Here is a 13,833-nt window from a genome sequence, read left to right as displayed (position 1 = left end):
ATATGTGTGTGTGTGTGTGTGTGTATAAAAAGTAGAGGATTTTTAACAGAAAATACATTGCAGCTGAAATATTTCCTAGATCTGGGAGTACCAAATACTGATTTAGAGTGGTTATAAAATACAGCCCTTGTCTAAAGAACAAGTGTGACTTTTTGCCCTGTCAGTGGCAACATCTGTAGGGAAACTGTTGCGGGCTTTCTCTTCCTGCTGAGGAATTCCCAACTACATGAGTTCATTGGCATTTCAGAGCAGCACAAGAGCAGACTATAACAGGTGGTGGAGGCGACTATGCAGTGTCAGGTTTTTTTCTTCATTGATTATGAAATGTAGGTTCCATTTTTAGTGCTTCCTTTTTATCCTCTGTTTATACCAGATTAGGCTGTGGCTGTGCAAGATAGTGCACATGTGGTGAGCTACTGTGCTTTGATTTGGGAGCTAATTTCTAGTTGAGAATGGTTACTTCAGTTGCTGAGTTTTGACTGCCTATGCCTACCTGCCTCAGCTTAGAGGCATAAGGCTGTAAACTAAAACATAAGGAAGAGAAAGTTCTTTCAGGAAAATGTGATGCAGTTGTTTTCCCCACCTCAATATTCACAAAATTAAGTTATGCTGATACACTGCACTGTGTTTTTGCATGCATTGTTTTGAAAACTGTCTTACTGCTTGTTACTTTGGCCTGTTCTGGCTTTGCTCAAGATTTTTCTCCTCCCTGCCACTCTTTCTGAAAAATGTTTTGGTCTCCCTGTTTAAACATCTTTCATGAAGCATAGCAGAACTTCCATAATTATGATGTCTGTGTTGCTGCTTTCAATCTAGACTGATATCAGCTTTGTCTCTTACGTGGATGTGTTTTTTTGCAAGTGTAGTGAACTGTCTTTGTGGATCAATTTGACTTGGTCTTTTAATGTGATTTTTAGCTCATCTCCTTTCTACTTTTTCTCTTGTTGCTCCTCTTTTCAGTTGACACAGACAATTAAAAAAAATCCTCTTATGGATTTGTATGTCAGGGCTGTTTTTATTCCATACAAAGCTTGAGTTCCCACCTGGATTGGGACCTTTTCTGTTTGCAATGAGGAGTTTGACTAAATGACTAAGTTTGTAGCCCTTGATTGTCATCCTTTGCCAAGGATCTGTTAAAAAGCGTAACAAGTTCTCCTACAGCTGCTAAAACAGTGTCTTGGCACAGCACCCTTCTACCCACTAACTAAAATTCCAGACCCTGCAAAGTGTGTCTCTAGATGAGTGGGTGAGTGGAGAAACAGTGAGATTATGGTTTTGCTGTGGGAATACTCTGAACCACTGGGGCTGAACCAGGTCCTTGGTCTAGAATGGATTCTGTACCTTTGCTATTTGCTTATGCCTTTGAATAGAAACAGCTGGATTGAGTCACATTTTGGGCATTGTTATCAAGCTGGTGACTCATAGGCTGGTCCTCAGTGTCTGAGGGACGCAGTTATGTTTTCTGATTGCTACTTAGAAGAGGGATATCCAAATTGCATTTTCCTGTTATCATGTGACTTTGCTATCTCTTTCGTGGCCCACAATCTCAGCTCCATCGTGGATACTGCAGTTATGTCTCCTCTTCTTTCCTTTTTTTCCTTATCTTCAGTCTTCATGTTCCACCTCCTCAGCACTAGTGTCAGTTATAGGTTAGGAAACAGTGGGTTTAATTTAAAATTTATATAGTTGAGGCTCCCCCAAAAAGCTTTATTTTGGGAAGTACTATTGTCTCCAGTTAAAAAAAATCTTAACAAAGAGGCAATTGCAGATCCAGTTACAACCGGATTAAGCATTAATTTTCTGTCAGGCCAGATGGAAAGAATGGTTGAATGTTTTTGTACATTGTGATAGGTGTATTTGTATGTTCTGAGGTAATGAGAGCCTTTGATCTCATTCTTTGTGAAGCAGGCTGTAGTCAGATGTTCCATGTCTGGCTACTGCTGTAAACTTCTTGCTTATTACTTTCTTCTGATTTATGCTGGCACGAATGTGGGGTTTTTTTGTGGGGGGGGTGTGTGTCAGGTGAGAGAGGAAAAAAGACAAAATACCAGTGCTTATCTGTCGTGTTGTGGCCAGGACATTTAGGGAGGGAGTCTCTCTGGACTACACTGGCAGATAGGATAGGTCAGTTTTTAGAGCCAGGTAAAAATGGCTCGAACTAAACTCTTCATGGATAAGTTTCAAATGCTGGACTTGAGAAATTCTGAGTGGTGTGATTTGAAAAGAAGGTCAGGGTGAGGAAGGTAGTTGGCCATGTGTCCCTTAATTGCAAGGCAATCTTATGCATTGAACTGACTGGAGGTATGGATATGGAAATTGATATTACCAATGTAAATAAGGAGGAGCTTCCAGCTGTCTACTTCTACTGGGTTTAGAAAACTGGGGCTTTCATGCAGCCTTTGATTACAGAGGTAAGTGACTAACGTCTGTGTTCTGACTTTGTGAAAGTAGTCTCAAAAGGATTGCACATGCTGTTTTGTTGCTTGGGCAGAAAATGCTGGTATTATTTTCATTACTTGCTAGTAATTACTAAGATGCTGAGTATTTTACAGGTGTTGAAATTCTGCTGCTTAAAACTAGTGTATATGCCAATATAAAGCTCTCCTTGATTTTGAAACTAAGGCAATTGATATATTTTTTTATTCTGTTGGAAATGGAATCTAAAACCAAGTAAATACTACAGAAATATCAATATTTTGGAGCAAAATCTGACTGAAATCGGATCCTTTGCCATATTGTGTGTTGCAAATCCTTTGCAAGTCTTGCATGATGGTATCTATATTAAATGTTCATCATCCTGAGGAGGTTACAGAGGTGGTTTCTGGATTGTAAGGTCACTGTCTTGCAAAATGTAACATGAGACCCAACATCTGTGACAGTTAACATGGTAAAATACTACTTCCACCCACCCTGTTCTTTTAATGATAGACAGTATTTCTCTAAGCTTGTGGGCTGGGGATTTCACCTTGACATTTCTAATCTAGACCTGAATTCCAACCTGAATTGAAGTAGCTTAACTGGTCTTTTTTTTCCCTCCCTTTTGTTTTCTTTAGATGATAGCACAGAATGCCAAACTGCATCAAAGAAAGAAGAGCAAAATGACAAAGAAAAGAAGGATGAAGAAGAGGCTCCCCTGCCCACTTACAGGGCCAAATCGATTGTTGAGAGTTGGGTGTGGGGTAAACAACCAGGTATTACAGCTGTTTTAGTCATTGTCACTGACATTACATATTCTGTATTGATCACTACTTTTGTAGCATCTGGAAGTATTTTTATCAAATGTACTTGCTGATAGATGCATCTGTTAGGTTAGTGAAATAAGTTGGATATGTGGTTAACTGTGAAATTAAACATTTGCTGTAATTAATTTCAGATTTAATTAGACTCTTGACTTGAAGAGTCAGTTTCTACTTTTCAGGCTGCTTGAAGTAATGATAAACTGACTTGGAATAAATGAAGTTGTACAGTGAAAAGTTCCATTGTCTTCAGAATATTTCTTTTCAGTTGCAGACATTAAAAAGAAATTTCTTAGTTTCTGAAGCCTGAATTTTTGCAGGCAATAAAGGTTTAATAGGTGTTTTTTCTATTTGGTTTCATGGTCTAATAGATAGGCTTGTGTGAATCATGGGAGGAAGGTGGAAATGGTTAGTTGAATTAACTGTTGGTCCTGACTTTTGCTGACAGTAATTGCACCTGTGGTGGCAGTGGAAAATTGGTTTGTGTGTTTACATCTTCATGTAGGGGTCTATAATATACTACTTTTTATATTGAAGCCAGCTGAAGTTTGTGGCTGTTCGTTACTGTAGAGCAGCAGTTAATTGTCTAAAATTGTCCATGTTTAAAAATAGCAGATCAGAAGAAGTTTCAGTTCAGTAGTTTATTTTACAGTTCCTGGTACATGATGTTGCCTGATTCAGATGTTGGCATGTACAAACTTCAGAGACATCTGTTGTGCCACTTGTCCTTTCCCCTCACCCAGAAGCACTTGAAGATCTCTGGGAAAAGTGTTATCTCTTCAGTGCCAGAATCTGCATCTGTGGAGCTGTGTTTGCTAGGGGAGATTCTTGTTTCTGTTGAGCCACAGGTCAGCTGCCAGTCTGCTGTCCTCTGCTCTGTGCCAGCCTGCTTGCTCCCTTTTCTTAAGGACAGAAGGACAGGTGGATTTGCTGTCACTCTGGTAGTGGGACAGAATTTTGCAGTATATCAGGAATGATAAGAATTGCCACTACAGTGGAAGAGAGAGCAAGAATTGAATGTGTTGAAGAGATGTGAGCTGAAGGTCACATCATTTACGTCTTATATTCTTAATTAATGTGTGTTGCTGAAGAGTGAAATAAAGCTATTTTACAAAATGGTAATCTAAATGTCAATTATCTTACTAAATTTCTTCCAGCTGACCAAAGTGTTTTGGACAAGACTTGGCTTTTAAGCTCACCCTCCAATTATTGTACAAAAAATAGTAAAAACAGTTTTTCAGAAAAAAAGGGATGCATGTGTGTTTGGAGGTTTCAGAAAGAAATAGTTTACTGTCTTGTAGTTACTTCTAGTGATTATATATAGTATGGTTTATTGCTACATGTATGGATTCTTATCCTAGAAATAACTTGTGAAGACTTTATAATTTGTCAGAAATAAGTTTGTATTCCTTGGTCTCCGTTACCATTTGTGCTTGAAGTTTATATCATCTAGCTGCGGTAAAAATCCTTAAACAGTGCTATGAACACACTTGCAGTTTATACAAGTGTTTTAGGTGGTTTTTGCTCATGATTGTGGGTTACCTTGTTAATTTTTGTTCTGCATTTGTCAGAAATACAACTAACAGCTGCCTTTTGAGCCATTCTAGTTTTTTGTGGCTTGGTAATTAATTTTGAAAAAACTATACAAAATCAGTTCCATTTTGATACTTTCTATAAATATTTCCTAAAATGAGAACTGTTTTAAGCATTTCTTCTGTTATTCTTCAAAAAATAAACTTATAAACACTTCCTTGTCAAAACCATGAGGAAACTTTTAAAACAGAGAATTGTTTCTTAAATGTACCATTGCTGATCAAGGAAGAATTAAAGACTTACTATGTTTTCAGTTATAGTTTATATTCTTTTACAAGTAAGGTGTAATTTGGAGATAGAGATTTGAAGTTATGTTACAAAAAGAGCTGAAAGGGCATTTAAAGTCAGTGTTTCAGGCCAATACACAGAAGTACTTCTACTGAGCTTAATGATTTACAGCCTTACATTATGAAAATAGTAACTAGATATTAGACACTATATCTGTGTGTTAGAAGTGCTGTAATACAATCTTATTTTGCCACGTGTGGAGGATCTTGCTGTTGAACTTCAACAGGCTAATCTAGGTCAGTGGGCCTTGTGACACCCCTCCCCCATGATAGCTAAGAGATTGTGAGAGCAAAGAGAAAAACCTCTTCATTAAATGTGTTGAGAAACAGTACTTTACGTACTCCTCAGCTCCACGCTTGTTTTGTCATCCTGGCATAAGTTCAGAGAAGCAAAATGCTTTCTCGAGGTCTCATTTATGCTGAGATTACTGTGTTGTCACAACAGGGCAAAGAGATCAGATTTTTTTCAAGGGTCTTACTATTTGAAGTTCTGTAAGAATACATAAGATAATATTAAATACATATGTAAATGATTATTTGACTTTAAGGTGTTTGCATCTTAGTGTTCTTCCATTTTGTATTCAGCTCTTTCATGATATCACTGTTGAACTATCCATTTTTGACATGAATGCTCCTTTAAAACATCTTCTGCCTATTGTAGTCATACCAGGTTCAGTGCATTAATAAAGCAGTTCCTCTGATTCTTCCTAAAAATCCTTGTTTACTACCTTCATCAGTTTTCTGAAGATATTTAGGATTTGGCATCTTACATGATCTAAAGTCCAGGTGTTCAGCCCAAGGTATGGGGAAAAAGAGGAAACTCTTTGAAGTAGTTGTTCAAAGCCTACAGAAAATAGAGCAGTATTTCATCTTCTTGGGCTTCTTTTTCTTTGTCATAATACACTTAAGGTTGGCTACATTGAGTCGGACTGTTCACAGACAGTGTTGCATCTTATTTTTCTGATATTATTATTACAGCTGATTGCACCAAGAAATGCTTAATAGGCAGTACTGAAGAGGCAAGGTTAGAAGCAACCATGTGACTTCAGTGACCTTGTGGAGATACCTGTCATTACCAAGTGCACTTGTATTCCTGCATTTGTTTTAGGAGAGAGAAGGAGATAGGCAGAACTTCCATCCTGTAAAGGGCTTTTAGCTACATGATTAAATATAAATTTACACTGTGTACAGAAGTAATTAAAAAGTAATCATGGCATTGAAAAACACCTTCTTTTAACCTTCTTTATTGTGATATTTTCTACTTTTATCAAATTTCTTGATTCATACTTTCGAGTTTAGATTTAGAAATGCTGAGTCAGAGGATGAAATTTGACCTCCACTGCTTCACACTTCTCAGAGGTCCTTCATCCCTGTATTTTCTTTTACATTTTTGCCTTTGCATCATCATCATCCCATCCAGTTCCCTCTACCCCAGCTTGAAATCGCTTGTCCAGCTCCAAATATCTGTTTGATTGCTGTCTGTGCCCTTAAGGAGTGTATGTGTTTGTGTGTATTTTTACGCAGACAGGAATTTAAGTTCTTGCCATTTTGCTCTGTGCATGACTATTAGAACATCAATTTAAACAAACTTTGCTGATGATCTGAAACTTTGAAAATTACATAATCATAGAATATGCTGAGTTGAAAGATACCCATGAGGATCATTGAGTCCAGCTCTGGGGCCTGCCCACGACACCCCGAGTCACACCATGTGCCCAAGACCGTTGTCCAAATGCTTTTTTAACCCCGTCAGGCTGGTGCTGTGACCACATCCCTGGGGAGCTTGTTTCAGTGCCTAACCACCCTCTGGGTGAAAAACTTTTTCCTAATATCTAACCTAAACCTCCCCTGACTCAGCTTTATCCCACAAGCTGGAGTTGTGTCACTGTTCACAAGACTGAAGGACTGGTACTTGCCCCTCAAAGATGTTGAAGACCACAATGAGGTCTTCCCTCAGTCTTCTCTAGGCTTAACAAGCCAAGTGTCCCCAGCTGCTTCTCATAAGGCTTCAGACCCTTCACCATCCTCCTCCCCCCAGCCACATAATGGGCATTCTGAATGCATATGCAGCTGATCTATATTTCTCCTGCTGAATACTAATGAGGTGAAGTCTGATGGTCATCTTTTGAACAGGGGAGCAAACAGCAGAAAGCTAAAAGCTAAATGCCCTTCAGGCGTTCTATTTTTTGTTGGTATAAAGTAACTTAAAAACCTTATTTAGGTTTTGTTTCTGAAGGAAATTTTGTGATTACATTTTTGTCCTTTGTTCTAACTTTTGAATTTGCTCCTTCTAGGGGTTTGAAGGGTCATTAGAAGCTTGTTAAGCCAAGCCAGCTGCATCCTTTATCTCCTCTTTGTCCAGTGGAAATAGTGTGTAGTAGAAGGGGAAAGAGAAGACAAAATATAAAATCCTCTAGGAAATTAGAGCACATTAGTTCTGCTGGTGACAGGAATGTGTACTCATTATAACAGTAGATTCATGCCAAATTCTGCTTGAAATGTGTTTCCAAGTCTGAAATTTCTCCACACTGTAACATCTATTTGCTGTTACTAAAGTTTGTGAGTCAACTTTGAAACATTTCAGTCTGATACTGACATTTTAAGGTGCTTAATTTACGTGTCAGAAGCCTGTGGCATTCCCTGAAAGGGCTAATGAAATGAGTGTTAAGAAACCACAAAGCATGTTAAATTATTTCTTTGTGCTGCTAAAACAGGAGCAAACATGCCTTTGGACAAGTTACCTATCTTAGGCTCATGTCAGGTTAGTGTTCTGGTTGTGGTTGAGATGGTTTAAGAAGCTGCTGTCTTCAGCTGTTTGTTTTGCCCCCTGTGTTGCTCAATTATCTAAATAATTATCTAAATAATGTATCACTTCTTAACACTGTTCTGTCAAATAGGCTGGGTTAAACAATTGCACTGTTTTCCCTTCTAATGCAGAGAACTTTGGGCAGGAGGGATTAAGAAGTGAAGATGTGTAGTTGTGTTGTTTGCTGAGGGGAGGGAGAGATATGATAAATTTTAACAGAAGAGGGTAAAACCCTTACCTGTTTCTACTGCAGCCAGCAACATACCTGGCTGTGGCTGCCAGTTGTATTCTGCTGATGCTGGTTTGAGAATTTAAACTGGAATGGTATGACTCCAGGTCCTGCAGTGCAGCTGCAGATTAGGTAAATAACGTGTCTCCAGCCTTCATAGAATAATTGGCAAAGCACAGCGTTGCAAAGGATGGTTAGCATCAAGGGCTGGTGTAGTGACATCCGAACTGTTTTGTTTAAAGAGTTCCCTCTAACCTTCTCAGATGAAATTTGAATCGTTGCTATTAATAAGCTATTCTCTCATTAGACTGTTCAGTTCATTGGTAACAAGTGTTGCTCAGATTTGAAGGTTTATTGAAATGAGTTTCACTGGGTTGATTCCCAGATGTACTTAAATTTTTCAACAGATTAACTAGATTTTTTGTAAACATAAATTTAGTTTTGGAATAAGGGAAAATTGAAAGTGAGGAAGTATACAGAGATATCTGACTTAAAAATAGTGTTACTTTTAATAAAACAAGATAGTCCTTGGTTCAGTTTTTAGATGTCTCAGTCATGAGGATAATGTAACCTGTTCCAACCTTTACAACACTTAGTATATGGACTTTGTTTTGCATTCTTGAAGTATTAAGGAAGTTTGTATGAAATATTTATGAGCAGAACTTTTTAATTTTGGGGGAAAGCCTTCCTAAAATTGTAACCATTTGTGATTGTGAAGGCACATCCTTCTCCCCCTAAGTCTGAGATCACTGAAGCGTGTTAAATCCTAAACCTTAACAAGGCAATTCTGCTGACAAGAAGTTTATCTCTCCTAATTTATTTAATGCCTGGACATCTGATTGAAAGTGGTTTGAAAGCTATGCAGTTGTTGACTTTCAGGGAAAGTTTCAGGTAAAGTAGTTGCTGGAGGATTGGTGGATAGGTGGTCTCTGCTTGTCCTTAAGTGTTCCTTTCTAGTAATCCCCTTGATGGATGTTTCATAAGTGTGTTGTTTTGAAATGAAGGGCTTTTTCACCTAAGTCTTCAACTCTCAGAAACAATTTTAGAGGGTTTCCACAATTAGGTAACTTGCCAGGCAGGAATGAAGGATGAATACTGTAACTCTGTATTACTTGACAGACTCTGCTGAGTCTATTACCTAGTGCTTGTTTTCTGTAGCACCAAACATAAGTCTTAAAGTGCCTTCTTTTTTCTTCATTGACTATTAAATAAATAGATATTTATTTTTTTCCTATAGGTACAGGAGACCATAATTTTATAGACTTTTCCTATAGATACAGGAGACCATAATTTGGGAAGTGAATCTGCAAGATAAAATTACTTGTCAAACCCAACAGTGTAAAGCAAAGTTTCTTTGTGAAGAAGAGAACTTGGTCATTTTGTACTTCGCTGTTGTAGCCTTGTGGTATTTAGAGGTTGATAGGACTTTAGTGCTCAGGAAGAGATGAAAAAAGTCCTGATTTTTATGTATTTGGATGGTTTGCTTAGAGGGATCGTGAAACTGGGACGTCAGTGTTGACTGTTCTTTTGTGGCGCTGTGGAGTATGCACTCCAATTTTTTTGGTGCTTTTGTTTGGAAAATAAAGATTAAGGCACACCTGAGATGATAGCAGCAGCCTCAGAACATGTGGCTTATATTCTGTGGAATCTTCTGCTTTAATGTTCTAAGCAGTGCTAACAATGTAACTGAGACTTTTTCCTCAAAATTGTATTTAATGAAACACAAATTCATTGGGATCAACATGAAGCTTCAGACTGGGTATTGATATATAGATACAGAGTAAACTTTTATATGCTTGTAATGTTAAGGGACAATTATAAAAGCCAAACCAAAGAAATCAAACATACTTTCGGCAAGCATCTGTTTTATTTATGTTTTACTTTACATTGTGATCTGGAGAAGCTGTATGTGTGTGTCACTTGATATTCAGCTGTGCCACAGAGTTCTTTGGGAAATTTTGTAGAGCTAAAATTAAGGATGGTATGGCTTTTTGTGAAATTTCTTGTTGGTTTTTTGATGTTTCTTCTTGTTTGCGTCTGTGTGTAATTGCTGCTGTTGCTTTTATCTGAGAGATCTGGAAGGAACACTTTTTAATTTATGCTTTCATGTTGAAAAAATAAGTTGTCCCTCATAGTCAGGTGGAAAGATGTGAATTGCCTCAGGGAAAGGAATCTAACACATTATGAAATGGTGAAATGTGAGTAGCAATGTTGAAAACAGGCTGGCGTGATGGCTGACAGCAAAACCTAAGTGACTGTGCAATGTGATCCAGTGGTGGAGAAGGCTGCTTGAATTCTTTCCTGGGTATAGAAAGATGTGTTGCCAAGTGGGGACAAAACTTAGAAATACTTTTTACAGTTGCAATGGCAAAAAAAGCTATGCCTTATTAGATAAAATTTTTAACTGTGGAGATTACAGTAAATGTGTCTAAATTTCTATAGTTTGGAGGTGCTTGTTCCAAAAAAATATGTTGGTTTTGTATGGTTTTGGGGTTGGTTTTTTTTTTTTTTTAAATTTTTTGAAGTGTGTCTGTCTTCTCACAGGCTGTTGTTACATGTATGCAGACATATGGTTTTTTCATACCCCTTAGTTCAGGTGTCAGTTAAAACAAAGGTCTTCTGTGTAGCAGCCAGGGAACAAATGTGGTTGGCTTAGGGACAAGTATAGTAATGCAGTGCAAAGCAGAGTGGGGTGATCAGACTGCTAATGAAGGGATAGAAAAGAACCCCTTTACGAATGTGCTTTGTTGATATTTGTCCTAGGAATTAAAGCTACAGAGTATATAAAAATACAGTTTCCAAATTTTTGTTTTAGAGTGGTTTTTTGTTGTTGTTTTTGGCACTGTACTTGTTACCATCCATTATTAGTTATTAGATTACTAGAACTTTGGGCTGTTCCGTACTTACTCTGGTGAAAAGAAAGAAGAATTAATGTTCTAGCATTGGTACATAAGTCAGATCTTTCATTTGCTAATAGCACTTGAAAGCATCTTAAATTTCTGATATTATTTGTTTCAAAAGCATAGCAGCTCTTGGCAGTGATCCTAGAGCTTCTGAGAGTGGTTTTATAACTTCTGAGAAACTTAAGATAATGTGTATCATTACAAAATGAAAGTATATTCTCGTGGGGGCTTGCAAGGGACTTGCCTGCACTTAAGAGAAGTCTGACTTTGAGGTCAGATGATGATAAGAATTTGCTGTCTGACTTGGCTTTTTGAAATGTATAAATATTTCCTGTGATGTTTTAATTTCAGACATGAAATATGAAGGTTTAGATATGTTTAGACAAAACCAGTTTGATAACCTTTGTCTAAACACCTGGCTAAGTATGATTGTATTTATGTCATACTGTGTGCATTAAATATGGAAACAGGGAGTTTCACTGGGTTCAGACTTCTGCTCAATTTCCAGTTTTCAATTAGTCTTTATCTTTCTTGATATTGTATATAAAAAAGATGAATGCCCATAACATGATATCTCTCTCTGATTCTCAGATGTGAATGAACTGAAGGAGTGCCTTCATGTACTAGTGAAGGAACAGCAAGCTCTGGCCACACAAACTGCAACAACAGCTCTCTCAGCTATGAGGCTAAAGCAGAGGCTGGTTATCCTGGAACGATATTTCATTGCTTTGAACAGAGCAGTTCTTCAGGAGAACGTCAAAGTAAAGTGGAAAAGCAGTAGTGTTCCTTTGCCAGCTGTGGATAAGAAAAGGTAGTAACACATGCATGAACAAGTTAATCCATTAGAAAAGTCATAGAAAGGTTATCAGCCTGTCTGTGAGAGCTTAATGTGATTTATTCCCCCTTGTGAAACATTAACAGTAAACAAACTTATTTCTTAAGGTGGCTTTACCATATTAAGTGGTGTTATCTGCTGTGCAGTCTTTCTTTTTGCCTAGTGCTTTCTTACAGTGTCTGTTTGTACTAGTAGGTTTTTATTGTCATACATTGCTGTAGATATTAAACTTTGAGCTATAAGTATACATTTATTGAAGTATTTCCTTTGTTCTACACAGCTAGAAACTATGGAGAAGCCTATTTCAGAAATGATGCTAATGGAAATTACATAGTTCGAATAATATTAATATATTTTTGTCAATAGTTGCTCAATTAAGGCACATACATTGGAAAACACAGATACGTAAAAGCTGAACATAGTTTTCCTTAGTTTCAGTGAGAAATGATGTAATTGTACATTTTGTATACAACTGTTTCAAGAGAAGTAACTGAATAAGAAATCATGTGATTAGTTTTCATGTCTGGATAGCTATCTAAACCTAAAAATAGAAAAATCTATCAGATAAGGCATTGAAGAAAGTGTTCAGTAGCTGTCTGTCAGAACAAGCGATTTGGCCAGGGAAATTTGTGTTAGATTGTCTCTAGCTTCAGATATGAAAGGAGAATGTAAGTAGATATCACAACTAGTTATTATGGAGTCGGAGTTCTGACAAGGATATCTTTCTCTGAATAGACTGTTCTCTTGAAATTTTTTTTCAGCTCTGATTAAAAAGAGCACTGATATGTTTAAGTCATCAGATTGCTAGAAATGCAAGTACAGTTTCTTGGAAAAGTCCTAAGCAGTTCACTTGTTTTGTAATGTCACAACAAACCAAAACAGACTTGGTGGTTCAGTATTGGTAGCATTTGGGAATCTCCTGTTGCTGACTGCAAAGGGGAGCTTGCTTAAATTAGTGTGATTGTCTGCATGAAAAGAGAAGTTAACAGAAATGTATGTGAGTCCAGTGGATATTACCAAAAGCTGAAGCTCTATCTCTTCCTTACACACACCAGTACAGAAACTGCAAGGAGAGATTTGTAGCATTGACACTTGAATAGAAGGATAAGAAATGACTAAATGGGTGGAATTAATTATCAGTAATTAAAGATAAATTTTAAAAAGTCTGTAAGCTCAGTTTATGCAGTCCAAACTATCTAAAAATATAGACTTCTCAACTAAATGATTAGAACATGAAGTACCTTATGTTTCTGTATTTTGAGTAAAGCATCATAATTTCACTTTGAGTAGCTATGGGCATGTTTTGGATGGCAGTCCATTATGCCAGTCTGGTTTGTACTTTTCTCTGTGAAGCTTTTTGATATGGGATTTTGAATTGCTTCTTTGAAGTGGTTGAAGCTGAATTTTGGTTGCTGACATTTTGATGTTGTTCATCAAAATGAACAACATTTGATTCTCAAGACACAGTTCCGATTCTTTACAAGTAGAAATTGTGTCATTGTATATGCATGCATATAGCTAAATTTTAAAATTGTTGAATATATGTTATACAAAATAATTCTAACATAAATATATTATTAGAATATAAAGTGTATTTAAACTATTCATATGTAATTTTCTTAGCTCAAGACCTGTAGGCAAAGGTGTAGAAGGACTTGCACGTGTTGGATCCCGAGCAGCACTTTCATTTGCATTTGCTTTCCTTCGTAGAGCCTGGAGGTCAGGTGGGTCTACTCTTGAGCATATTGCATATATTTTTCATTTGAAGCCAGGTGACTCATTAAAGCATGTGTGTGTGTTAAATGTTTGCATAGAACTATAAATTTATAAATGATGGATTTGCATAATTGCATTTATGTGATACTGTGCCCAACAATGTTGTTGCTGATCAAAGCATCCAAGCCAGTATCATTGCTGTGTTTTTCTGGGATGTTTTGTGCTTGG

The 13,833-nt window shown here is 37.2% G+C and overlaps 1 protein-coding gene across 3 annotated transcripts in view; it reads left to right on the top strand.

Annotated features, from left to right (window-relative positions):
- The window catches only part of HERC2 (HECT and RLD domain containing E3 ubiquitin protein ligase 2), a 103,922-nt gene that overhangs the window by 16,097 nt on the left and 73,992 nt on the right, over positions 1–13,833 (top strand). For all 3 annotated transcript variants that reach the window (XM_085055685.1, XM_085055695.1, XM_085055675.1), the window contains exons 4-6: positions 3,054–3,191; positions 11,646–11,865; positions 13,513–13,613. In XM_085055685.1, coding sequence (XP_084911811.1) covers positions 3,054–3,191; positions 11,646–11,865; positions 13,513–13,613 — 459 coding nt within the window. The remainder of the gene's footprint in view (positions 1–3,053; positions 3,192–11,645; positions 11,866–13,512; positions 13,614–13,833) is intronic.

Source organism: Lichenostomus cassidix, chromosome 1 (assembly GCF_008360975.1).
Source record: "Lichenostomus cassidix isolate B80296 chromosome 1, HeHo_3.0, whole genome shotgun sequence".
Taxonomy (NCBI): Eukaryota; Metazoa; Chordata; class Aves; order Passeriformes; family Meliphagidae; genus Lichenostomus; species Lichenostomus cassidix.
The sequence above is the reverse complement of the archived record's forward strand: the minus strand, read 5'-3'. Positions and strand labels throughout refer to the sequence as shown.